At 44.5% G+C, this 27803-nt stretch overlaps 2 protein-coding genes across 5 annotated transcripts in view; one reads left to right on the top strand and one right to left on the bottom strand.

The window, feature by feature from the left end:
* Window positions 1–8893, top strand: part of ikbkb (inhibitor of nuclear factor kappa B kinase subunit beta) — a 78165-nt gene extending 69272 nt beyond the window's left edge. For both annotated transcript variants that reach the window (XM_084313811.1, XM_084313812.1), the window contains exons 18-22: window positions 96–197; window positions 504–651; window positions 4925–5016; window positions 5192–5285; window positions 7243–8893. In XM_084313811.1, coding sequence (XP_084169937.1) covers window positions 96–197; window positions 504–651; window positions 4925–5016; window positions 5192–5285; window positions 7243–7302 — 496 coding nt within the window. In that variant the 3' untranslated portion in view covers window positions 7303–8893. The remainder of the gene's footprint in view (window positions 1–95; window positions 198–503; window positions 652–4924; window positions 5017–5191; window positions 5286–7242) is intronic.
* Window positions 8894–9979: 1086 nt separating this feature from the next.
* On the bottom strand, window positions 9980–27803 carry vdac3 (voltage-dependent anion channel 3). 3 transcript variants are annotated; one of them, XM_084335135.1, is made up of 10 exons: window positions 27711–27803; window positions 24176–24298; window positions 22976–23050; window positions 22743–22792; window positions 20227–20379; window positions 20011–20063; window positions 18088–18315; window positions 13717–13867; window positions 11377–11434; window positions 9980–11231 (listed from the first exon to the last, which is right to left on the bottom strand). In XM_084335135.1, the coding sequence occupies exons 2-10, from the start codon at window positions 24294–24296 to the stop codon at window positions 11140–11142; spliced, it is 981 nt and encodes a 326-aa protein (XP_084191261.1). In that variant the 5' UTR covers window positions 24297–24298; window positions 27711–27803; the 3' UTR covers window positions 9980–11139. The 3 variants fall into 3 exon arrangements, with proteins under 3 accessions (XP_084191261.1, XP_084191262.1, XP_084191263.1); XM_084335136.1 differs by having other exon boundaries at window positions 24176–24301; window positions 27711–27785; XM_084335137.1 differs by lacking the exon at window positions 24176–24298 and having other exon boundaries at window positions 27711–27788.

Raw genomic sequence — 27803 nt, forward strand, 5'->3', positions numbered from 1 at the left:
CCTCCCCCCCCCCCCCCTGTCTTTCCTCTCGCACCCTCTCCCCCCCCCCCCCCCCTGTCTTTCCTCTCGCACCCTCTCCTCCCCCGTGGGGGTTCAGACCAGCGGTGTTCGGGAGACAGTCTGGAGGTGGTGCGGCTGGTGGTTCAGGCAGTGCAGTTCTACGAGAGGAAACTAAGAGACTTCTACACACACCTCAGGTACACCACACACACACACACACACACACACCCAATGCAGTAGAAATAGTTTCGTCCATATGCAATACGGTATATTCCCATTTACCAACACACAGATTATGATGTAATTATCGTTGTGGCATAGACAAGGGTGAGCACATGAGAGGAACCTAGAGTGTGGGTCTGTCATCAGGGGTAAACTTCCAAGAATATAACAGATTGCTATAATTTCTTGCGGTCCTACGGATTAACTTCTAAACTTCACTTAGTGACTGTCCATTGAAGGATTACAGGATTACATATTATGTGTCGCACTGTGTGTTGCAGTAAGACGGTGGTGTGTCGCCAGCGTGTGATGGAGCTGCTTCCCAAGGTGGAGGGCGTGGTCCAGAGGATGGCAGAGAGCGAGCAGGTTCTCATGAGTCTACAGGAGAGAAGGCAGAGGGAGCTGTGGAACCTACTCAAAGTAGCATGTGTGAGTACGAGTATTGATATATCCCATAGATCAAAGATATGTTTGTCTCTCTCTCTCACACACACACACACACACACACACACACACACACACACACACACACACACACACACAGGGGTGTAAAGTACTTGAGTAATTGTACTTTGTTACAATACTTAAGTACTGTTTTTGGGGATTTGTACTTTTTAATACTTGAATAATACTCAAGTATTATTAGGTTTGTATACTTATACTTTTACTCAATTACATTTCAGAGAAAAAAAACATACTTTTTACTCCTTACATTTTAAATGCAGACCTACAAAGTACAAAGTACAAATCTCGCAGGTCCAACAATTTTAATTAGTATATTTGTTTCTCTGGCCGAACTAACATTAACGATATTAATCCTGCAGCCGGACTTTATTTAAAAACAGCCAATCAAATCCCCATCAATGGGAAATTAACCCACCCATACCCATGCTGATTGGTCCTTGTGCAAGACTAGATCTTTGATTAAACACCTGCTATCAGAAGAATAATTTCATATCAAATGAAAACTTGGCCCACGATGGAATGAGTTTGAGACCCCTGGTCTATCCCTTGCAATAAAAAAAAGTTTTTACTTTTACTTTTTAGTACTTAAGTACATTTAAAAGTAGAAACTTTTTGACTTTCACTCAAGTGTGTTTTTAGCCAGATACTCTGACTTTTACTTGAGTATAATTTCCGGATACTTTTTACACCCCTGCACACACACACACACACGCACGCACGCACGCACGCACACACACACACACACACACACAAGTACATGGATTTGTAACAAGGTTGAAATTTACCAACACACTTCTCTCTTTCTCTCTCTGTCTTTCTAACACATGCACAACAAACACTATCTCTCTCATACTATCACACACACACATGCACAACCGCATACACATAGCCTTCACTCCCAGACTTATCTATCTACTGTACACACACTACCCCTCTCTCGCTCTCTCTCTACACATCCATTTGTACACACATATGCACACACATAGCTGTCTCATAAGTACATCATTATCCAGATATCTCTGTACACCATATCCAGTGGCGGCTCGCCACTAGTGGGCGCAAGGGCGCCGACCCACCTGCTGGCCAGCTGCTGTTAAATCAGAGAAGAAGACAATAAAACTTTTTCGTTTTTGTGTTTTATAGCCCTATAAATAATATAAACATGTTTAAAATGAATAATATTTACTCATTTTAAGTATGTTTGTATTTCCAATGCACAATATAACGTTATTATCTAAATTAAAAAAACATCGTTTTCATGAGCAGGAAGTGACGTTTTTTTTTATTTTTTCGTATTTCTCGCCCGGGCTAGAAGCGATAGCGCTCTGAGTGCGCGTCACAGTTTGATCGCTGTCTCCGTCACAGCCAATCAGTGCATACGGCGTTGTGCGTTGAAATATGACTATTATGTTGGAATCCGAGCGCAATTTGAAGCGGTCTATGCAGCAGCGTGAACTTCCGTGAAGAATTTCCATAGCCGCATTTTCGTGGAGACGCTCTCTGATTGGCCGACGCGATGCCAGTTTTTTTCCATAGCCGCATTTCTCGGGTGAATGCGCCAGGTTTATTCAAGGACTGAGTATTTTCATTTCGATTTATAGTTAGCTAAAGCTACCACCATGGAATTGGATAATTCTGTTAAATCCATCAAATCAACACCGTTTGAAAGACGGACAAATCATTGGCCGAATCCAATTTCTAGGTTATTATTCCTAGGTTGGTGATCGGTGGAGATAGTGTTGTTGTGAGAATGATGCAGGCAGCTGTTTGTCTTAGACGAGCGTACCGTGACTGCAAGTTCTTTAGACTGTTAAGCTTAGGCACTCTTTCAAAGTTGGTTAAGGTTAGAGTTTGTCTTAGAGCATGGCGATAGAACGCCAGGTAGTTTGCAGGCTGTTCGAGGCGGAAATGGACAAAGACACATTGATTGATTGATTGAAAAGTTTATTAACAGATTGCAGAATGGGTACAGTACAGTACAGCTCAATACATACAATTGTTAAGGGGATGCAGACCAGAGAAAGACTTTCGTCTTGTTTACATCAGGGTCCCCCATTTTCAATTCATCATAACATATATGACATACATGACATACAGATAGACAGTACTGCTACATCTATACATTTATGACATATCAGATTTGCAAATACAGTACTGTTTGTGATACAAAAGTGTCCAGAAAAGGAGTGTATATACATTTGGCATAGAAACTGTACATTGGAGGAGGTTGGTTGGGTGGGGTGGGGTTGGGTGGGTTGGGTGAGGGCTGTACATTGGAGGTGGGGGGGGGGGGAGGTTGGGAAGGGGACACACACACATTTTACACTGTACATTGGAATATTGACAAAGCCTTACTTGGTCATTTACTGTACAACTAGGTTAGGACATTTGTAGGGGCCAGTTTCGAATTGCAGTCTCACGTAGGTGTTTTTTGCACAGCTTGTTGGCTAACAACAAGCTATATGGATGCGCACAATGGATGGACATCAACACAGGCTGGATGGACAATGCCATGGAGTGGATATACTTTATCAACAAGCCAACAACAAGGTAGATTAGCGATCTTAACTCTAGTTTAATACATGATACGTAACTCTCTATCTCTCTCTCTCTCGCTCTCTCTCTCTCTTGCTATACACAGCTGTCTCCGCGAAATGCGGCTACGGAAAAAAGTATTGACTGTGCTTGCTGAGACGATAATAGGCTGGCGATTCAAAACGCGCTGCTGTGTTGTGAACTATAACATTAATTTAGCTGCTGCTGATGCATAATGAATGAATGGTGAGTTGTTTAAAATGACAACATACATGTGTTAATTATTTGATTTGATTGATCCGAGAGACAGAGAGAGATTGCTCTAGAGCATCTCAGAGCATTACATTTTCAACTCGACCTATTAACGTGAACTGCGACCCACAAGGCACCAGCGGCAGCGGCCGCCACTGACCATATCTATAATTCATATTATGTAACGTCAAACAAATATTGCGTTACGTCAATGTTCCACTTGTTTTGTCTACTCTCCTGTATAGTATAAATACCTTGTTAGCTCACCATTCTTTAGAGATCTAGGCTCTAGGGCCATTGTTGTAACCTAGGTCTGTCTCTCCATGTCGCAACATGTAATTCTGTCAGTAAACGCTATCCTTGATCAAAGACTCTGTTGTCGGCCTCTATGAATAATATCCGGTCAAATCATTCCACATCACGTAGTAATAGCCCCTTGGTGTAAACTCACTCCTAAAATACCCCCTCCTGAAATACCCCCCGCTTCGCTATCGGAGTTTATCAGAGATTATTTTCAGGTGGCATGACGCGATAGAAACCATGTTAATAAACGTCACATGGTGCTGGTGAGTGAAGGGTTTGGCTTGAGGCAGCTACAGTAGTGTCACGGGTCCAACTGGTCCTGTACATATATATTGACGGTTGCTGTCTAGGGCAGGGGTTCCCAAACTTTTCAGGCCAGGGCCCAGAAAATAAGGCGTCAGAGAGCCGCGGCCCAATGCACATCGTCCGTTTTTTTTTTTTTTTTTGCCAGGCGACCGATTTTTTAAGACAAATATCACTTCAATCCTATTAAGTTAGTTCAAGTTAGTTATTCATTTATATGTGCTATTTATGAGAGGGCTAACTTGTTGCAAAATAATAATAGCCTCATTAAAATACTATTGTTGCTTCGGTTGTTTTCAGCGTTTTATGTGCATAATCTGTTATTTAGTTTGAAATGTTCGTTGAAATAAGTAGATTTTTCGTTTTTGTTTATTTATTAAGTTAATATAAAACCATATAGTCACATTTTAGAATACAATAGAATAGAATTTTAGAATACAACTAGAAACACTGTCCTGGCCTGCTTCTAAGTTCAGTGGCCTGACAAAAAAAAATAATAATAAATTTTTTTTTTTTTTTTTTTTTTTAATCATCTCGCGGCCCACCCGTGGCTGCTCGCGGCCCACCTTTGGGTTGCAACCCCGACTTTGGGAACCACTGGTCTAGGGGACGACCAGAACCCTGTTGTCCTGTGATTCATCTCTCTTGGTCAAGACAAGAGTCACATGAGCTCATCACCTGCGAGAGTCTCTTTTTCAACCCTCCCGTCAACAAAAGCCTGCCTTACCAACACTGACAGCCAATCATATACCTATCAATGTTACTAGAAGTGACCGTAACAGTAGCACTAGTAGCAAGTAACATACTGTATAGACAAACTGTGTATCCTTATCTTCTCTTCCAGAGTAAGTTCCCAGTGAGCGGAAGCCCTGATGCTATAAGAACTCCTTCCTCAGTACCACCTCTCCTGACACAGAGACAGAGCCTACAGCAGTTGTGAGTGTGTACACACACACACACACACACACACACACACACACACACACACACACACATATATATATATATATATATATATATATATATATATATATATATGTATGTCCCTTATATAAACAGTAATTTCTTAGGGAATGATTAATGTGTATATGAATCATGTATGTGTTTTCAGCGATGAGTCCCTTGTGGAGGAGAGCAGGACATTTGAGAATCGCCTCCAGAGTCTGCTGCATGACACCATCCAGGAATCAGAGAGTAGCATGGAGGTATACACACACACACACACACACACACATATACATACACACACACACACACACACGCACATACACACACATACACACACACATGCATGTAGACACACACACACATGTAGACACACACACACGCATCTCTTAGCTGTCCATCGTGTTCGATGATAACGCTTGCTCCAGGGATGGGGGAGGGGGGGTTCAGCGACGCTGCCGCTGGTGCCACTTCTTGTGGGCGTTGAGTCCGATCCTTGAGCCGAACACCCGTCTGCAGATGGCGGAAGGGAAGCCTCATACCTGTTTGCACACTTTAGGAGGTCCCTGGTGTCGTCCTTAAAGCGTCTCTTTTGGCCTCCAGCAGCCCGCTTTGCTCCTCTCAGTTGGCCATAGGGCAGGCGGCCGTCAGGCACACGTATCTATCCAGCGAAGATGTTTTTTGGCCACAGCTGCAGCCATACAGATTGAGTTGGTGTTGTTGAGGATGTCTGTGTGGGGGACTCGATCTTCCCAGGTCAGGCCAAGGATCCTTTGTAGGCAACGGATGTGGAAGGCGTCCAGGTTGGTGATGTGCCGGCGGTATGGGGTCCAGGATTCTGCTCCATAGAGCAGAGTGGAGAGACATGCTGCGTTGTAAACGGCAACCTTGGTGCTGACCTTCAGGTTTCGGTTTTCAAAAACCCTGCTGCGTAGGCGTCCAAAGGATGATGCGGCTTTATTGATACGTGTGTATCTCCGCGTCAAGGGAGCAGCATGAGGACAGAGTGGAGCCGAGGTACAGTAGGTGAAATGATCCACTGTTTTAAGTGGAACACCGTTTATGTGAAAACTGGGAAGTGTAGAGGTTCGGGAAGTGAGTTGGGATATGACTTCGGTTTTTTGGATGTTGACCTGGAGACAGAAGGATTGGTACAGGCTGGATATGGTGTTGAGAGCATGCTGCATAGACTCTGGACTGTGAGCTAAGATGGCACAGTCATCAGCGTACTGTAGCTCACAGACATGGCAGGACTTTGTCTTTGTGTGTGCCTGGAGCCGGCGGATGTTGAAGAGACTACCATCAAGGCGGTATTCCACATGGACACCGTCTTCATGTCCCAGGGCTCTGCGGAAGAGGCAGGTGACGGCAGAGAGGAGAAGATTAAAGAGCACCGGAGCCAAGACACAGCCCTGCTTCACCCCAACATTAACCTTAAAGGATTCTGACTGGAGTTCACCCGTCTGGACTCTGGCTTGCATCCCGTCATGCAGCTGCTGAAGGATGGAGAGAAACTTGGGTGGTACCCCCAAGTTTGTTGAGGTGTTTCCAAAGCAGCTCACGGCTGATGGTGTTGAAGGCTTTGCTCAGGTCTATGAAGGCTATGTAAAGATCCTGGCGATGCTCTCTGCTCTTCTCTAGCAGCTGCCTCAGGACCAAGACCATGTCGGTGGTGGATCTGGTCTTTTCCGAAAGCCACATTGAGTTTCCGGAAGCACAGCTTCAGAGATGTTTTCCACCAGCCTGTTCAGCGTGATCTCTCCAGCATCTTTCCAGCCCTGGTTCTTGTTGTGCTCCTCTGGGTAGATTAAAGGGGAATGCCACTCATTTTAAGAATGCACACGTTATTCCTGTGCCGCAGGACAGGTCAGTCAGTATCTGTGAACATCCGGAGCTCCTCTGAAACCAGTAAGGGAACTCAACATTTAAGGCTTCACAAAGGCAGTGCCCCATTCTTTGCCTATGGAGCATTTTACATTCCAAATGTCAAGGTTCTCTCTCTCTCTCTCTCTCTCTCTCTCTCTCTCTCTCTCTCTGACTTCTAGCTTTAGGAGGGACTGGTGCATATTCACAGAAAATATGTGAATTTGTGAAACGGGTGGCATTCTACTGCTGGTGGAGGGAACCAAGCAGCTCTGTCTGACCGTCTGTGATGTCACTCTGTTGAGTCTGAAACATCTGGCCTCTGCTTCTGACACTCTCCTTCTGTCTTGTTAGATACTGAGGGAGTGGACCTGGCTGAGCGGAGGGCAGAGTTTTTCCAGTGATCTCTCCTAAAAGTACTGCTGTGTTAGTGCTCTCTCTAAAATGTGGTACTCTACTGCCTCCATGTGGATGGGATGTAAAATTGCATGGGAGGTGTCCAGGTTGTCCAGGTTGTTACTATGGTACTTTTTACTTGACTTAAAGGTGCTATAGATAACATTCAGCCACTAGATGTCGTACTAGAGCACCGGCATGCCATTTATCCAATCAGGTGCATTCCGTGGGGAAATGGGAAGGAGGGAGGGGATACATGAATGCAACATGTAAACAACATTCATTTTGGACCCGCCAAATCTTTTCTAATTATAATTAGAAATACTTGCTAGTCATTTCTAGTAGAAATACTAGAAAATACTTGCTATTATTACGCATCTCTCTAAAAACTCTGGATGTATTTATTTCTTTTTAAATGATTACTCTAAATAAAAATTTTATCTTTAGCACCTTTAATTGGAATGCTCCAGTTGATCCGACTACTGAATCTGAATCTTAATTGTCACCAGCGGAGGTTCTCTCTGTGAGATTAGTGACCGGCCTCTTCCTTTACGCCAATCTTATATTGCGAAACAGAAAATGTGAACTATTTGTTTGCCACTAGGCAGTGTGTTGTGATGCATTCTATATTTTGATCAGTGAGAAACCGTTACATTCACTTACATCTTCCAGTGCAGGATCTCACTTATTACTAATAGATTAAAATATAAAGTATTTAGCCATTCTTCTGACCAAAAAGAGACTCATATCCCAATTATGATAAACAGAAGACTTTTTCTTTCTTTCCAGAAAACATTTGAAATATTTGCACACTGCAAATTAGTATCAATGCTTGTTTATCTGTGAAATCTGCTCGGAAATGCCTAATGTGTTGTAGTAATGCCAAGGTTGCTACCTATACTGGTGAAATTGGATCTGTTTTAACTTAAGTTTCCTTCCTGACCATAAAACCTTTGAAGCGTGTTGTAAGATAAGGTTATTGGTCCAGAGGGGGAAATCGTGTTCATTCCTCAAAACAAGAGTCTGGTGAATGAATTACCGTTACTGAGACCAACGCAGACATCATTCGCCTCTTGTTGTATGTTAGTGATATAACTATAAATTGTGTTTTAGTGTATATTGATGTTGCTACATTTCTTTATGAGTTTTATCAACTTTTCAAGTTGCCAGCTTTATTTTATAAAGTATACTTTGTGATCATGTATGTTTGTATTGTAGCCCAAAAAAAAGTGCTGGGGGGGATATCTGCCTCTGTAACTACATTTTATTGTCACAACCTGCCCTAGAGAACCACTCAAACATTCTGTGCAAGGCATGGAATAAATGCTGGGATATTTTAATTTTTTTTTAGACCAATAGATTTTGTGCACTCTTGATCCAAACTCTTGGTATTCTGTTAGCAAATTGTCATGCATATTAAAAAGGTGCAATGTTGGTTGAGATGTTACATGTACTGTATGTCTACCTGTGTTATCCTGTGTGTGTGTGTGTCAAGAATGATTGACATCTGTGTCAAAGGATACTGCTATTAAGACATTTCTATTGTGACTTTAACAAAGCTGCATTGTTTTATGAATACAATATTTTGGTCTAACTGACGTTTGTTGGTGTTTTAAATTCCCATATCCTCATGAAAGTGACTGTACTTCCTTCTTTCAGCATAGTCCTTACTCCACAGGTAATACATTGACTACCACATACATAGACTACCATTGGTCATACATAGACTACCTCAGGTCATATAGACTAACAAATACACAGACTACCACAGGTCATACATAGACTACCCCTTACATAACTACCACAGGTCATACATAGACAACCACATACATAGACTACCACAGTTCATACATAGACAACCACATAGACTACCACAGGTAATACATAGACTACTAGAGATCATACATAAACTACCACAGGTAATACATAACTACCACAGGTAATACATAGACTACCACAGGTAATACATAACTACCACAGGTAATACATAGACTACCACAGGTAATACATAACTACCACAGGTAATACATAGACTACCACAGGTAATACATAGACTACCACAGGTAATACATAACTACCACAGGTAATACATAGACTACCACAGGTAATACATGGACTACTACAGGTAATACATGGACTACTACAGGTAATACATGGACTACTACAGGTAATACATGACTACTACAGGTAATACATGGACTACTACAGGTAATACATGACTACTACAGGTAATACATGGACTACCACAGGTAATACATGGACTACTACAGGTAATACATGACTACTACAGGTAATACATGGACTACCACAGGTAATACATGGACTACTACAGGTAATACATGACTACTACAGGTAATACATGGACTACCACAGGTAATACATAGACTACCACGGGTAATACATGACTACTACAGGTAATACATGGACTACCACAGGTAATACATAGACTACCACGGGTAATACATGACTACTACAGGTAATACATGGACTACTACAGGTAATACATGACTACCACAGGTAATACATGGACTACTACAGGTAATACATAGACTACCACGGGTAATACATGGACTACTACAGGTAATACATGGACTACTACAGGTAATACATAGACTACCACGGGTAATACATAGACTACCACGGGTAATACATGGACTACCACGGGTAAACGCACAAAGATGGTAACAGACACCAAGGTGTTTGACATTCTTTATTACATGAAATAGTTTTAACTATAGAGGTGTAACTATTGACAACCTGCCCTATCCAAAGCATGACACAGACAGAATGAAATTGTAGTGGTCAAGTAAAAAAAATTAAATATAATATGACAAAATAGACATGACAAAGAGATGATGGACAATTCTAAGTTGCCACGTGACTTTTAAAAACATAATTGCCATAGGACAAGAATCAAAACAAGAGATGTATAGGTAGTGGAAGGTACAGTTTTATGAATGTGGCCATGACATTGAACGCTGGAAATGAAAATCGGTCAACTTCAACTGAGATGGATTTAGTCCCTCTGTATCTTTTCCCATGTCTATCTCTATCCACACCTTTTACTGCACCAGTTTACGGCTAATGTGACAATAAAATTCCCTGTGTTTGCGATGGGAGAAACTTGAAATTATGTAAGAAATTTCACCACCACCCCCTGGAGGTGAGAGCATGAACTACAACACAACATAACAAAACGCCTACTTCTAGTCTACTAGTCTTCATTAGTGTCAAAAATCAAAGGTAGATCCATTATATGATCTGAGGCAAAGTGAAATGACCACACAATCAAACCCTATTCAAAACAAAAAGGTGCTTCATCAAATCTCATCTCACAAAGAATATAGAGGATATGTCTGAGGGAGAAAGGCTGAGCTCTGTCTTAAATTGCAGCTTAAATTACAGCTATTACCAATGTGATGCACTCACCGTGTCTGGTCAAAATGAATGCATAATTTGGATAATACAATATCATATAATAATTGCTTATTAACTGCTGCACTGCCATACCATGATAAATAAAATAAAAAGTGGTATTGTTATGGAAGTGGAAAATGATCCAGAATCTATAAACAACCAAAAATATGACTCTTGACTTTCATACAGTACTGGGGGTCTTAGGGTGCTAAGGGTTGTAGGGTTAAGGCCAAAACATTGTGTGTGTGTGTGTGTGTGTGTGTGTGTGTGTGTGTGTGTGTGTGTGTGTGTGTGCACAGGTTAATATGTGCCTGTGTGAGTGTGTCGAGCATTCCGAGGGGTGTGTCTAGGTGTTTCTTGAGGTTCCATCAGATTCGATCTGTGTTTTTCTTCTCCCTGTCATCCTTCCCTCTGTTCTTCCATGTTTTCCTTTAAGCTTTATGCCTCCAGCTCGAAGCCCAGGCCCACCTTGTGTCCGCCAGCGTTGAAGTTCTTTCCATCTATCAGAGCGGACAGAGTGAGCTTCACACCTACAGGGAAGAGAGAGAGAGAGTACAAGAAGAGATCAGAAGCGAATAAATCACTTAACTAACCAAACCTGTGCACTCCTGGTTTGAGAACATTACTACAGGAACGTGTAGGAACAGGAAGAGGAGTTAAGGAACATTTGTTTACCTGGCCTCAGGGTTTGTGTGTATCCAACCCCAACCAGGCAGGCATTGTTGACTTTCGTCTGTGAGGAGAAATAGAAGATAATGTTGTCATTTATACTGTATCGGTACTGTAGCTGCATCGTCATGGAGATAACGAACAAGAGATATTACTGCTGCTGTGTTGTGTATGCTATACTAATTGACCATTGCATGGTTGCCTCTGCTGTCTGTGTGTGAATGTGTCAAATGTGAGGAACAAATTGTAAAGCGCTTTGGAAAAAAGCACTATATAAAAATGCACCATTTATATTCACACAGTGGCCAAGAGTATAGGACAGGCATATTATAAGCATTATGCTTCATCCTGTACCTTTTCAGTCACTGCCAAAATCAAAGACCGTTGACAGTCTGGAATGATTGTGCATATTGTATTGTGTGTCTGAATAAAACGACTACTCCTACTACTACTAATACTACTACTACTAGTATCTTGCCGTTGGCTTGCAACTTAGTTTGAATAAGTTAATGTATGGGCGGCTAAGTGGCGCAGTGGGCAAGGCGCTCGCCACTAACGCAGGATATGCTGGGTTCGAGCCCAGCTGTCTGCGTTGCTACCGGCTTGGCTGGTCGTTCATACTAACACAATTGGCAGTGTTAGGGGTGGGAAAGCCGGTGGGTGGGGATTGGACGTTGTGGTGGCGACTCCTACAGGTCGGTTGGTGCGCCTGTACAGCAGAATCAGGAAGTATTGGGGGCAGCGTGAGCCTCCCACGCGTTACTCCTCGCCACTGAGAGATTGCGCTGTTCAGGTGAAAAGATGCGACAGCTGCCTCCTCGTGTACCGGAGGGGACACGTGATGAATGAATGAATGAATGAAAACTTTATTTAACAGATTGCAGAATGGGTACAATACAGTACGGCTCAATACATACAATTGTTAAGGGGATGCAGACCAGAGAAAGACGTTTGTCTTGTTTCCATCAGGGTCCCCCATTTTCAATTCATATAGACATTTATGACATACACAACATACATGACATTTATGGCATAGGGACATATAGGTATTTAGTACTGATACATTTGTGACATAAACGGTATTCAAATATACAGTACTGTTACCCCTAGATCCTGACAGAGTATATACATATGATGGGGAGGGGACTGTACATTAGGAGGGGGTGGGTGGGTGGGAGAGAAATATACATACGGCGGGGAGGGAATATATACATGCGGTGGGGAGGAGACTGTCTATTAGGAGGTGGTGGGGGTTTTGGGCATTTACGGTGGCCAGTTTCGAATTCCAGCCTCCCGTAGGTGCTCTTTAAGAGCGGTTTTGAATGTGGGCAGGGATTCACATTCCTTTACAGCTTTGGGTAGGGCGTTCCACATTGTTGTGGCATAATTGCGAAACGTGTTTAGTCCCTTGTTTGATCCGAATCTGGGTTTAACATGATTTGTTGAGCTTCCTCTGGTGTAGTGGTTGTGGTATTCACTGACCTTTGGGAAGTATTTTGACATGTACATGGGCACCCCGGTCGTATAGTGTATCTTGTAGACCAGGCCCATTGCAAGTTGCTGTACTCTGTCGTCTACTCTAAGCCATCCTAGGTTGTCAAAGTGGGCAGGGGTGAGGTGGGTTCTGGGGTTCAGGTCAAGTAGAAGTCTGACCAGTTTGTTTTGTGATGTTTGTAATTTTGTTTTTAGCGCCTTTGAGGTGCTTTGGTACCATGAGGTGCACGCATAGTCATAGTACCCTTGAATGAGTGCTCCTGCCAGAGTCTTCAGGGTATTCTTGTTTACCAGAGAGGAGATCCGGTACAAGAATCTAGTTCGTTGGTTGACTTTTTTTATTACATTGGATGCCATTTTGTCACAGGAAAGATTTGCCTCTAGGATGGAACCCAGGTAGGTAATTTCGTCTTTCCTTGTGACAATATTGTCACCCACTGTAACTGAGAAGCCGTCGGTCTTGCTGAGTTTGTTATTTGATCCGAAGAGAATGGACTCTGTTTTGCCCATGTGTAATGATAGTTTGTTATCAGCAAGCCATATGCAGATTTTGCCGAGTTCTGAGCTGAGGGTTTTTTCAACCTGCAACTTGTTCTTGTCAGAGACCAGCAGGGCTTGTCAGTGATGCAAGGTTTGGTCCTCACTGCAGCCGACCAGTGGGAGGCATAGTCTAGCAACGTTCGAGACAGAGGAGGGGAGAATTGAAGGGAGAATTGGCGAGGCGAAATTGGGATGGGAGAAAAATTGAAAAATAAGGAGAAAATGTGGATACAAAAAAATAATAAGTTAATGTATTGATTGTGATTCATGCATGCTCCAGTGCTTTAGTAATAATGTCAGTTATATACTTACACTCAGGGAGGTGTCCTTGTCTAGCTGGTACTTGGCTCCAATGCCGAAGCGTGTGTTGTTGCTGCCTGCCGTCCAGGCCAGGTTGACCGCAGTCTCCAAGTTGCCGTTCACCTTCTGGTAAATGGAGCCACCGAATTCTGTGCCGTCATTACTGAAACACAGCATTGAAACGCCAACGCAACAATATTAGCACTGAGAAAACTGTCAACCTCTGTTTCGCTGGAGTTTAGGCTGCATTTTATGATTTCCCTTGTGGATGCACTTCCTGTCATTGCTCCTCTCCTCCCATCCCACACTCCTATGCAGAGACTTGCATGGATGACGTTTCACTGTCAAACATCTCTGCCCAAAGAGGAGGTAGCCTAAACTAACCAGACCTGAACAGACCTGGAGAAACACATTTTTGGACGGGCATTACATTTTCTCAGGGAGCACAATTATTTTTCAACATAACATAAGGAAATATGAAAGAAAGCCATTCGTTTGACCTTTTTGAAGGATATTTCACTAACAAAGCTTCACAGTTCACAGAATTGTTTTGTGGCCAGCAAATATCTTGCTTAACACTTTGAATGCCCATCACGAGATATCTCGGGTTATCAGCCCGCCCCCTGAATGCCCATCACGAGATATCTCGGGTTATCAGCCCCGCCCCCTGAATGCCCATCACGAGAATTCTCGTTTTATTTTTTTTATTAGCGATCTGAATTCATATTTCATCAACCGAGTCTACCGTTGGTAAACCTGCCCCACCAGGCGCTCAGGTGTGGAAAAAGCGCCCCCTATCGTCTCACAGATGGTAATGCACCCTTTTGGACTGGAAAAAAAACTCCGGAATCCACATTTTACTTCTCACGCATGTAACCGGAGCCGATCAGATTCATTGTGGACCCTCAGCACAGCGTGTAATATGTGTTTTACAGTATACGCGTTGGATCAATAAAAGGATCGATTTTTGGAATGGCGATCAGGAATTGGAATAATCCATTTGGATACCATCTGATCTCAGGTAAGGAATCTATTTTACCAGTCTTAGGATAATCAGACCTGTTTTCACGGAGATATAAGCTTTTCCCCTATGTGTGATATGGCTGTTTGACTGTGCGATCGATCAGGAACTAAGAGAATCGATTTTCAGCTCGCGGAACCAGCGTGCATACGTACACAGTGGCGTAGCGGAGGCCCCCGCACTGCGGGGGGGCCCCGGAGGCGTCTATACTTTCCGCAACGGAGCTCGGTTTCCGGGTTCCTCTGATTGGCCGCGACCCCCACGTGACCCGCGCTAGCACGCCCCCTTATCCACCACTGCCGCTACAGCTCGCCGCTGTGTTGACGCTCGCCTGTGTGTTGATGTGCGCGCGGCAGATGCTGCACTTAGCGCTGACTGAGAAAGTAAACATTACAGTTCTACTTTATAAAATGCTAATTGTAAATATGTTTAAGTCCACTCCACATTACAGTTGATGCGTGATGCTGCTGAGGCGGTCGTTTCTTGACTGGCGTTGCATAAGATTTACATTTAGTCAGCTAGCTGATATTAAGATGACTGCGTTTCTTGACTCAGAGTGGCGGGCGCGACAATAGCGTTTCTTGACTCAGGCGTCTATGCCAAATACAGCTGATAACTGCATAAGCAGCATATTAAGATGACGTGACAATATTATTAAACAAGAGAGCTCTGTCATTGAAGTGGGTGGTGTTACCAACAGCGCGTTTCTTGACTCAGAGTGGCACGTTTCTTGACTCAGGAAGCGAGCGTCAAAGCCGCTCTGCGCTGCAACACAGCGGCGAGCTGTAGGCGCAGCGGCAGCGGTGGATAAGGGGGCGTGCTAGCGCGGGTCACGTGGGGGTCGCGGCCAATCAGAGGAACCCGGAAACCGAGCTCCGTTGCGGAAAGTATAGACGCGCCCCGGAGCTTAGGGGGCCCCGCCCCCACTGTAGACTATCCTCTTAGATTTCATAACGCGCGGGAACAGGGCGCAGACAGTGTGAGGAGCCCAGTATGGTTCTGCGGGGCTGCAGCTGGATGCATCTCGCGCAGAGGGCGGGGCCCCCCCCCCTCCCTGCTATGTTGTAACTATTTTCTCACCTGCGATAGGGCTAGGCTGATAACTAATGTTCATTGGCAGGCTGGGCAGCATTCAAAACACAGCAGGAAGCGCCGGTAAAAATGAAGCGCAAATATCCAAGCGGACCGGTGCTCAGAAAAACAAGATGAGAGCGTAAGCCGAACAGGAGACGGCAAAGCTACGAAAAAGAACATCATTGTTCCAGCAGGCAGCAAAAGGTAGACTGACTCTAACGTTACTGAAGATGCATCGGCAGTGTAAGCTCCCCACCCAGGCCGGCCGCGTCCACCGCTATCAACCCCCCGGCCCCGGTCAGCTCCGCGTCGAGTCCAGGCAGACAGACAGCCCAGCCAGGCCCCCAGCCACGCTACAGCCGCAGAGACAGGTTAGAAGAATATAACGTTTTATTCGCCATAACCAGTATGAGTAGCCTACAGGTTACATTGGAACTGGAATCTAATCTGACATTTTTTTAGTACATGGTTTAAGTGGCCGCGATGTCCAGTGTGATGATAATAATGATGTGTGTAGCGGGACGGCCAGTCACGATATTCAGACATGGCACGAGATTATGGGTCATTGTAACGAGGATTTACTGAAACTGCAAGTAGTGTCAGAGGCATAGGGTGAGCTGGACATTATGGTAGGCTATTATGGGACGGATCTCGCGCGGAGCGGGCAAAATGTTCTCACTTTATTATTGATTTAGGGGAGTGGGCGGGGCCTCATGGTCTGATCTGCGGCCCCGACATATTGCGCAACGCCACTGTACGTACACGTACACATATACTATCGATAATCTAGCGTTTATTTGAAAACGATTTATAAATAGGCCAAAAAATGACAACGTTCTAGAATATTACAGTACAGGGCGTTTATCACGGATAATTTTTTTCCCCCTTGAAAACGAGGGATTTTCAAAATGCTATAAAACGGAAATGAACCGATAAAAAAAAACAATCCGCTTCGACAATGTTGACTGGAAATGAGTCATTGATAAGCGACGGGCAGATTAGACACATAGTCAGATAGGCGATATTAATGCTAACATTGAAGTGGATGGTGGGCAATCAAGCACTAAATGTGCGCCCCCTGCTGGGCACTGAAAGTGTTAAATAGATGTATTTCTTTGTGTGAGAAAAACGCCTCTTGTTAATGAGGGTCTCTCTTGGTTCCCCTCTGTTTCACACAGCTGTGCTGTGGCTCTGCGCTGTCCGTGGTGCTGAACCCGACGGCCCGTAGCTAATCCTACTAGCATGAATGCTAGCCTCTGCATCAGTCTGGCCCCAAATAAGACATCCTGCACTGCCTGTTTCCTCTCTGCAACTCTCCTCTGTTGTAATTATAATAATAATAATAATTACAATAATACCATAATTACATTTAGCTAGTCTAGTGACTTCAGCCAGGTCGGGGACAGGTGACTCAGTGGGCCGGTCTGAAACAAACTGGTGCTTCTTACACTCATATTATTTCCCATAACATATGAATTATTCACCCTATCTTTTTTAGTCTACCTTACAGATATCCTCACGCGGAAAGGATGAGTCTGTTTACTTTTGTGATAATTATATCACTGCATAACTCACACATGTTCGGACAAGCTATATTTTACTATATTTGCAATAATATATAATATACATGCAACTCAAAGTTATTTGATTAAAACTTTTCTTTCTAATGAATCAATTCAAACTTCAAATTTTGGTTAGCTTAGTTAAGTTAGAGGTCAGTAAGTCGTCACAGTGATATGGCACTTGGGACAGAGCTGTTTCAGCCTGTATGTGAGGTACAGGTGTAGGGGGGGCATCTCCACGTAGGAGCATCGCTCCCATCCACCGCTTCCTCCCTGCCCCCCCCCCCCTGTGTTCTGGTACCCAGCTACTAGGACAGAGAGGCTTAGGCTCAGCTTCTTCCCCCAGGCCATCAGAGTCCTGAACAATGAACATTGAGTACCACTGTAACACTTTAGCATGAGCGGGCACACACTCAGGCCGCACGCACCCTCACTTATTGCCAAAAGGAAAGGCCACTTTAAATTAGTATTAGCAACAGTAACAGTGTATTGCACTACTATTACTACTACTGTTAACTGTTAACTGTTACCCGTTATTGCACAAATTTATTGTTACCTGCTACCTGTTATTGCACAATTTTATTGCACACATTTTTTTTATTGGATTCTATTATATGTTATATGTTGTACCAATTGCACATCGTTGCGGGCAAGACCACCCGCATTTCATTGTATATCCGTATGCCGTGACAAATAAAACTCTTGACTTGACTTGACTTGACTCACACATTGGTGTGAAGCTGGAAGTCCCCGGCCTTGTATCCCAGAGCCAGGTTGTTCTGAGCCAGTTTGGACTTGGCTGTGTCGAAGGCCAACTGGTAGCCGGCCAACCAGCCCTCGTAGCCCAGCACGGCGGCGGCGTGGACCGTGGGACCAGCCATGTCAAAGTCCAGGTCGCAGCCCAGGTTCATGAAGTCGCGCTTGTAGCTGGTCTTCAGCTTGGCACTCTTCTTGCTACAGAAGGAAGGAAGAGGACAAGGAAGGAGAGATGAAGTACATCGTGCATCATTCTGGCAACAGAAGCAGTTTCATACACACGTGAATTCATCTGACATGATTTACATTTAGTCATTTACACAGCACCTTAACTCTGACTAAGCTAAGGGTAAGTGAGATTGTTCGTCAAACAGTGTTGAACTTGGGCGCCACAGTCTTGACTGCATAGTAGTATAGACATATAGCATAATAGGTAGTAATATAGGCAAGGATGATTAATTAGTAGCAAAGTGTACGATAGTAAAAGTACGAAGGTTAGTATATATATATGTATATAATATATATATATTTATTTTTTCCATTTCAGATATTGATTGAAGAAGTGGGTTTTTAGTCTCTGTGGCTGAAAATTGGGCGGGTTTCAGCTGTCCTGACTGTGGTGGGATGTTCGTACCACCATTGTGGAGCGAGGACTGAGAATAGCCTGCTGATCTTCTGTATTGATCCATAAGGCAACAGGTTTGACACAGCGGCCCCGGCCAGTCTGCCCCCCCCCCCCGACACTCCAGTTGGTCTGCCCCCCCCCCCGCCCCCAACACCTGAGACCCCCACAGTATGGCTCTCTGCAGACCAGGTGAGTACACAGCTGAGCAAGTTACAAGCAGGCAAGGCTGCAGGTCCTGATGGGGTGAGCCCAAAGGTACTCAAAACCTGTGCCTCTCAGCTGTGTGATGTGCTCCAGTTCATATTCAATATGAGCCTGAGGCTGCAGAGAGTCCTGACACTGTGGAAAACCTCCTGTGTGGTCCCTGTCCCTAAGTGCCCGCGTCCCAGCACGTCCAAGGACTACAGGCCGGTGGCTCTAACCTCTCATATAATGAAGACCATGGAGAGGTTAGTCCTGGAGCAACTCCGCCCGGTGACCAAACCCCACCTAGGGGCAGCGGACTGAGAGCAGGGGACACAACCAGGCTGGATAAGCTGGTCAGGAAGGCCAGTAGCGTGGTTGGGGTGGAGCTGGACTCTAGCGGTGGTGGCGGAGAGGAGGAGCCTTGCTAAGCTCCAGGCCATCAGGGAAAACCCCACCCACCCACTATACACAGACTTGGCTGACAGGAGGAGCATGTTCAGTGCTCACACTACCCAAATGCAGCACTGAACGGCACAGGAAGTCCTTCATTCCAACAGCCATCAGACTATATAATGCATTACTGTGCCTCACTGCATCACTGAGCACAGACTAGCGGCCTCCAGGCTCCACAACAGGGGGCAGCGACGGCTGCCAGACATTGATCTAGGACTTATAGGAACCCAAGGATGACAATACACTACCTGAAGCATACTGCACCTTGTGACACTGTGAATACTGGAATATATATTTAATTTAGTTAGATTTCAATTATAATTATATTGACCAAATTGTTTACACTGCTTCCCCCATGCTCAGTATATTCTTACTGTATTTATTTCTGTATATTTTATTTCATTTCATTTTATTCTATTTTACTCTACTCTTATCCTAGGCAACTTGATTTGATTTGTGTTATTATTCTAATTTGTGAGCTGTCCTGTATAAATGTTTAAATGTTGAGCGATTTGCAGTGTCAAATTTCCCACAGGATAATAAAAGTATTTCTATTCTATTCTAGTCATTGCAGAGGTGAATGAAACAGTTGGATATATGAATAGGATGTAACACTAGGAACAGCTTACCCAGTGTTGGGCACAAACGACGTGTCCAGGGCCAGCTTCAAGCCACTAGCCAGCTACAGACAGACAACATACATAGAACATGAAAACAGAACACGAGAGAGTGTTTTATGTAAATACCGGTAATTAACTAATTCCCCTTTAAATGAGATAAATAATATTATTTTTGGAGAGGGATGGCACAAGTGACCCCTTATTTCTATATGTTTTTGTTCTTACCTGGTCCTCCAGTGTGACCTCAGTGGTCAAGGTGTTGTCGGTGTTCCATTTCTGGTTGAAGCTGAGGCCCAGTTCCTTCACTTTGTACTTGGTCTCCAGGTGGCCACCAGACTTCCCTGTGTCTGTGTTGTTGGTGCCAGAGGTGGCAAACTCCTGGTAGAGAGAGGTAGAGAGAGGTAGAGAGAGAGAGAGAGAGAGAGAGAGAGAGAGAGAGAGAGAGAGAGAGAGAGAGAGGTAGAGAGAGGTAGAGAGGTAGAGAGAGGTAGAGAGGTAGAGAGAGGTAGAGAGAGGTAGAGAGAGGTAGAGAGAGGTAGAGAGAGGTAGAGAGGTAGAGGTAGAGAGAGGTAGAGAGAGGTAGAGAGGTAGAGAGAGGTAGAGAGAGAGAGAGAGAGAGAGAGGTAGAGAGAGAGAGAGAGAGAGAGAGAGAGAGAGAGAGAGAGAGAGAGAGAGAGAGAGAGAGAGACAGAGACAGACAGACAGACAGACAGACAGACAGACAGACAGACAGACAGACAGACAGACAGACAGACAGACAGACAGACAGACAGACAGACAGACAGACAGAGAGGTGGGGCACAGGGAGAGAGGGGAAGGGGGAGTGTAAAGACACGTGAGTGACAGTTAATAGAAAGCGCAATAAGAGAGCACAGCGGTGGGAATTAAGAGGGAACGTGGGATAGAAAACTAGAAGTGAGAGAAAAGGAGAGATAGAAAACTAAACGGGGAAAAACCTGGGAGTGAGACCAGCGTCTCTTCTCCTCGTCTCGTCTCTGCCACGCTATCCCCTCTCGGTTTGTATGACTACGTATGATGGCATGGTTATGGTTTGGAAACAACCAATTTTCAGGGGGGACAGTGATAATTACGAGGGGATTCGGTGGAGAGGTGAGAGAGGAGGTGCGAGGCTGTTGTGTTCAGGCCCCACAGAGAGGGACAGGTTGTTTCTGACGCTCTTTAGTCAACACTATTATGGGCTGTGACGGGAGGGGGGGGGGGGGGGGGGTCAGTCAAAAAGGAGCTACAGCTTCAAAGAAAGATTTCCTTGGATGGAAAGCCTGCATCACACACACACACACACACAAGCACAACTGCAATCGCTGGCTTACCCCGCAATGCACCTGTATGAGAAAATGAGCACGCACGTACGCATACACACACTCTTACCATCTGACAGAGGCGTCCAAAGAGGAGGCAGAAAAAAAAGACAGACAAGAAAGAAGGTTAGGAGGGAGAACCACACCGAATTGACAGGGGCCAACTTATCTGCTCTCCGGGGGAAATGAAGAGAAGAGAAGGCCTGGAGAAAATTAAATCTGTACCCCGTGAGTTTGGACACTGATGAAATGCATTTCCAATGACAGAGGTTTTGATTGATTGACTCTGTTTTCTTCACTCAAATCCATGTTTATATACTGCCTATACTGCCTACATCTGTCTTACACTATATCCAACCTCTAGTTTATCCACATAACACTGATGATAATAATAATAACAGCGTATAATAACACTGTACACATTGTATATACATTAGGGGTGTAAAGGTACACGTATCCGTACTGAACCATTTCAGTACTGGACCTAAGGTTCAGTACAGCTGTGTACCGAACGAATACAACGGTATGTTAACCACTAACGACCGCCCACCGGGGGCTGTTTCTTTCACAATCTAATATAATTATTTTTCTATTTTCTATTTAACAAATCGATTATTAATTTCAATATAGAATATTCTTTGACAGCCCTACAAGTACAATTAGTTACTGCACACTACATCACCCCTGAGTGGAACATGGAAAGCCAAACTTTCCCCCACTGTACCGAAAACACGTACCGAACCGTGACTTCAAAATCGAGGTACGTACCGAACCGTGGTTTTTGTGTACCGTTACACCCCTAATATACATATATCTATATCTGTGTGTGTACTCAACTCATATTATTTAAACCACTGGCTAGATTGGTTATATTAACAATAGTGTAGCACTGTATATAATAATACTGTAAATATATTAGCTTAGCATATTTACTCCATATATACACATGTTATGCACATTATGTACATTACAATGCTTTACTGCCCGCCTTTGCACTCTGGTTAGATGCAAACTTCATTGTGTTCTACTCTGTACCAGCGCCCTGTCCAATGACAAATACATCTAATCCAATCTAATTATATAATGGTAAATGAAGGATTCCCCCCACCCCCTCCCCCAGAGATAATTAATTATCTAAGCAAAGTGAACAGTCTATTTAATTCCCCAGCATCCTGCCCTGAAGGAAAGGAGGATATATAGCTGGTTGGACAGGGACTGGTACACTGTGCTGACTCTGTGTGTCCGGCTGGAGACGTATCAGGCCGGTAAGACACTGACCGCTGGCAGGCGGGGAGTGAGTCAGCCATTTGACCCACAGCACACACACCTCAGAGACCTGACACAGCCAGCAGTCTAGATGCAGAGCTCCAGGCTGCCACCAGAGACACACGACGACGACGGGCACAGAAATGTTGTACTCACTACTCCGCTCTGGGACTTGGTCTTCACGTCCAGCTTGACGACTCCAAAGCCTGCGGAGAAGAGAGAGAGAAGAATAAAAAAAAAAAATTATTAAAAAAAAAAAAAATCCGTTTGAAAAAACAAAATACATTATTACAACATGTTCTACATCGGTACAGATGAGTGAAAAGACGTCTGTAAAAAGTCCCATCTACAGTTCTGTATATGTATGTAATGTGTGCACGCTGACTTACCATAGCCCTTGTTGAAGATGTCTTTGGCAGACTTCCCCAGGTCTCCGTATGCGGGAGGTACAGCCATGATTGTGCCTGTGGAGACACACACGCCGGTCAATCTAATGACCCGTCTATTGACACTGCAGTTGCACACGTGTGGTGAAGGGGCGGTTACATAAGAAGCGCAAGATGTTTTTTCCAGAAAATGCTGAAAACACACAGAAAGGGGAGCATTGCACTAAAGAGGCGGCAGAGATGCAATGTAGAAAAAGATCCACTCCCAAAACACACCAACCACATTACTTCATTACATCAGAATCTAAGCCGATGATGGGAGTCTACATCATCTCAGAGTAGGTCTTTACCCTGGTCTGGTCCGGGCCTCTATGACAGACGACCTCTCTCCTCTCCCTCTGTCTGCATCGCCATTTTAACCATATTGATTGATTCCCTGGCCTCGGTGCATTAGCGAGCGTGGGGAGCTGTTAAACTAATGGGATTGATTCGCTAGAAGGGAGGACCGCAGATGTTCTGGACCGTCGTGGCAAGTTAAATGTTAGAAGACACGCCACATGGCCGTCCACTAAAAGGGTGTTGTTACACAGGTTCTATGTTGTTAGTAGCAGAGAAAGAGATAAGGATGAGTGCAGAGACGGAAGCCACAGGAATAGCTCTACGATGCCTCAATGTGCTGCAATGCTAAGGTAAGCATAAGCAGGTTTGGCTAGTCAGCAGCTAACACCACCACGGCACACTGCTGCACTACATGCTTCAAGCTGTCATCAGGGTCCCTAGGGCCAGGGCATGGAGCTGTGTGTATGTGTGTGCGTGTGCGTGTGCGTGTGTGTGTGTGTGTACTTGCATGCCTGCCTGTCCTGGGTTCTACATACAATGTGTGTACCGTATGTGTGAACTGTGTGAAGGTGACTTTGCAGGAGGGGCACCGGAGCTAACACTCCTCCTGCAACCACTGGTAACCCAGGGTTACCTGTCCCAACACCTGTCTTACCGTTGCCTCGCCGCCATCTCCTCTCGCTAATGAGTGCAGATAACGAGACAGATAACGCTCGTGTTGCTCTCTCCTCTACTCATATCCTTTCTGGTAAAAAAATGGAGGTCAGATCAGACTACACACAACCCATGGCTGTCGGAACAAAGCTCAATCCAGGGACCGCGATGACATGTCAGCACCCCGCCCCCACCCCCCGTGTCACTCACCATGTGCCTTGGATGTGCTGTGCCCACATGGCACACAGGACACACAGGGCTCTTTGATCTGTTCGACCTTCCCTGTCACGTCCGCCTGCGGAGCCACGCTCTGCTCTCCTATCTCTGCCATGGCTCCTCAGAGGAAGGGAGGGAGGAGAATAGAAACTTTGGCACGTAGTCTCACACTGTTTTCACAACAACATGCTGTGTGCAGCTACAGTGTGTGGTCCTGTCTGGTTCTAATGCTCTATTGTGTGTGTGTGAATGTGTGTGTGTGTGAGAGAGAGAGAGAGAGAGAGAGAGAGAGAGAGAGAGAGAGAGAGAGAGAGAGAGAGAGAGAGAGAGAGAGAGAGAGAGAGAGAGATTGTTGACTTCAGGGCTTTCAGTCAAGAGCATGTCTCATGTCTATGCCGGCGTGCGTGACTGTTGCGTCACAGAGTCTGGGGTCCATCAGTTGGTTAATGTATGTAGATTGTGCACAACATGTCGGTAGCTTGATAAGGCAATGTATGTGGCCCCTTTAGCGAACTGACTGCTGGTGGAGCCGGTGTTATCAGCCAAAGAACGAGTTTGTTATATTACTGTCAAATGCTGTAAGGGAGAGCAAATGTTAATGAGGTAAAACATAAAAGCCTGCTTACTTCCGGGGTCCTGTCTACTAAATACACAAAAAGCATAGCACCTAAATATGAAGCGCTGTCACACAGATACTGGAACATAGCACACTCTGCTCATAGCTAAGCCTGGCAGTGGCAGGGCCTTTACAAGACAGGACATTATACAGTAGCCAAGCATCTGTCCACAGGATTTAACCCTTTCACCACCACACTACCAAAGGGTTAACCCTTTTCACTGCGATAATACAGAAAGGTTAACCCTTTCACTGCCACACGACAAAGGTTTAACCCTTTCACAGCCGGGTTAACCTTCTGTAGTGTGTGGTAGTGAAAGGGTTAATGAAGAATTTTTAAAACTAGCTGAATCCCATAATGTTCTCATTCAGTCCCCTGGACAGAGTTCCTGAGGCAATGGTTGAATGGCGTCACTGGAATGTCATTCACTCGCTTTTCTCCCATTCACATTATTACCTATTATTGGCTATCATAGTTATTCCCTGTATCCATCTGGATCATTTAAAATCATGTATATGGACATAATGACATATGCTTCTAAAAGTCCTCATAATGCAGCCCTGCAACGTGTGCTTTCTCGTGGTGTTGTTGAATTCTGAGAGACTTAACAACTGTCTGCTAGCTGATCCGAATGAGAATTCTGCTGACCTCGTGCAATTTGTGGCCTGTCTTTGTCAGTTAACTCCTCCCCCACAGACACACACAAATCTACAAATCACGCTGCCTCCTTCCCACGTCCTTCCCCGATCAGTTTTTGACCCCTTCCCTCTTGCTCTTCTTGCCTCGATCCCCAAACCCTGCTCTATATTTAGCCCAGGCGAACCTGACACTGACATGACAACATGTGACCGCTGTGTTTCAAAATGAGCGCCTATCGCCCTTCAACTTATTACACCCCCCCCCCCCTAAAATAACCTGTTTTTCTATAACTGAGATTATTGCAATATGTTATGGCACACACTCTGATCACACGTAAACAAAGCGATCAGATTAGCCTCTTCTTTTCTGCCCCCTCGGTCCCCAACACCCTGAGCAAATATTCACTGACCTCCACAATGACACCCATAAATTACAAGACAGGAAAATAACTATCACACAAAAACCAACATGGCAGTTAGGCGGCTATTAAACACACCCGTATTGAACGTAGGGAGTTCCTTTTCTCAAAGGAGAGCGGGCAGTCCTCTCCTCTATATGTATATATGTCTTTGTTGAGGCAATAGGAAGGCTGAGAAGGAAACATGGAGGGAAGGTTTTGGTGGGACACCATGCAAGGCTAGTAGGGGTAGGCTAGGCTATATGGGCTTCCAGAGGCAGGGGTCTCAGCCACTACTCCATCTCTGGGCATGAGAGAATTACTTTTACCAGTCCGTGTCCATGGGACAATAACTTATTCCAAATGATATTCATGTTAGTCTAAAAGCAACACTGTGCTGCTGTTTTTTGTAGCCTAACCCCACATTTATCAAGTCCAGATATAAAGAGGTTTGGTACAATGGGATAAAAGCAATGTTTATACAATGAGGACATATTGTCCATGTAAGTCTGGTGAGGTCTACTCTTCAAACTCAGATTTAAGTTGGTGTATAAAGCATTAACGACAAGGACCCATTATTAGCTATGGATGAATATAACTACCCTATATTAACAAATTATATGCTGGACTGTGTTTATGTCATTATGCCATACGGATATGGGCCAAACCTACTGGCAAAGTGCAACCCAGGCGAGTCTGTGTGGCATTTATGGGGAGGAATGTGTGCGTGTGAGATAAGGTCAGGAGCAGTCACGTTACAGCTAAGTGAATTGATAGCCTGGTTGTAGCTACATTGGCCGTTCCTGGCCTCCATACCATGGCCTACTAAATATGACATTCACTGCGAGGCCCCTTTAGGGTTAACGATGACAAGTCAATGTGTTCTTAATAGTGCTTATTGAAAATCACATTCTGATTAATTAGAAAGTATAAATCCAGTATAAAACAGTGCTACTACTACTAGTACTACTACTAGTACTACTACTACTACTACTACTACTACTACTACTACTATCATACCATAAAATTAATTGCAGGCAGGATGAGAAATTATCTCAGAACTTTGGATAGCGACCTTAGCAAAACCGACCCTCTGAAATAGTCTCCCTTTGGGTAGGCCGCAGTGTATCCTCATTCCCAAATTGCCAATCATCTTCACTTTCTTTTCTTCAGTCTAACGATAATGAACGTTACGCCGGATTATCGTTATTAATTAATTATACCCCCTATTACATCAGAACCAGGCGTGCGTAAAGAGGCTTATGGGCCTTGCCCTTGGTGTTAATGGACATTGGAAATAATTAATCCATAATATTTATAGCATTGCATTGCCCTTTGAACAAGGCAGGTGGGTCCAAAAATGTCCATTGGGATAGGCAGGTGGGTTTATTGGTTCCTATTGTTCATGCGTCAAAAGCCCTCTTAGTCTTATCCCTGCTTGCGTCCAACACTAAATCTACCTGGCTAGAAAAGCATTTTTCAATAGTCACAAAATCGTACGTTTGTGAAATTATAGTAATTGAAGGCCTCACCTACATAGTTAAGAAATAAATATGTTAATAGTATCCAATTGAATAATCGACTAGATCTGTTTAAGAACGGTATTTTCTTAATTTAATTTTGATTCTAGTATCAGTGGAGATGTTTGGTGAAATGTTGATAGAAGCTTGACAGCGACAGGCCTGAGCTGGCAGTGGAGCCCGGCTGGAACATAGCGCCGCGGACTCGCACTCACACCCTTTACGCGTGTCTCTCATCTCGAACAGTCGGACAGCCTGAGTCATCCGATACAATGTCATCATCACCGTGCAGTTACATGTCCATATGGGAACACGTTTAGGAAAACAACAGATTCCAAAAGTCAAGAATTCCCTACCTTTTTAATGGGCGAAGCTCAGAGTTTCAGAACGCTCTGTTTCGCGCAACGGGACACAGTGAAGGAGAAACCAGAGGCAGGGACGGACTGAGC

This window comes from Notolepis coatsorum (genome assembly GCF_963971535.1).
Source record: "Notolepis coatsorum genome assembly, chromosome: 1".
Classification (NCBI taxonomy): Eukaryota; Metazoa; Chordata; class Actinopteri; order Aulopiformes; family Paralepididae; genus Notolepis; species Notolepis coatsorum.

What these genes read in the sequence shown, in the direction of transcription:
- vdac3 (XM_084335135.1), bottom strand. Translation starts at nt 24,296, where the DNA reads ATGGCAGAGATAGGAGAGCAGAGCGTGGCTCCGCAGGCGGACGTGACA. An exon ending in CATCTTCAACAAGGGCTATG is followed by an intron (nt 22,793 to 22,975) that starts GTAAGTCAGCGT and finishes TCTTCTCCGCAG; the next exon opens with GCTTTGGAGTCGTCAAGCTG. An exon ending in TTCCAGCTTCACACCAATGT is followed by an intron (nt 13,868 to 18,087) that starts GTGAGTCAAGTC and finishes GCTGTGTTTCAG; the next exon opens with TAATGACGGCACAGAATTCG.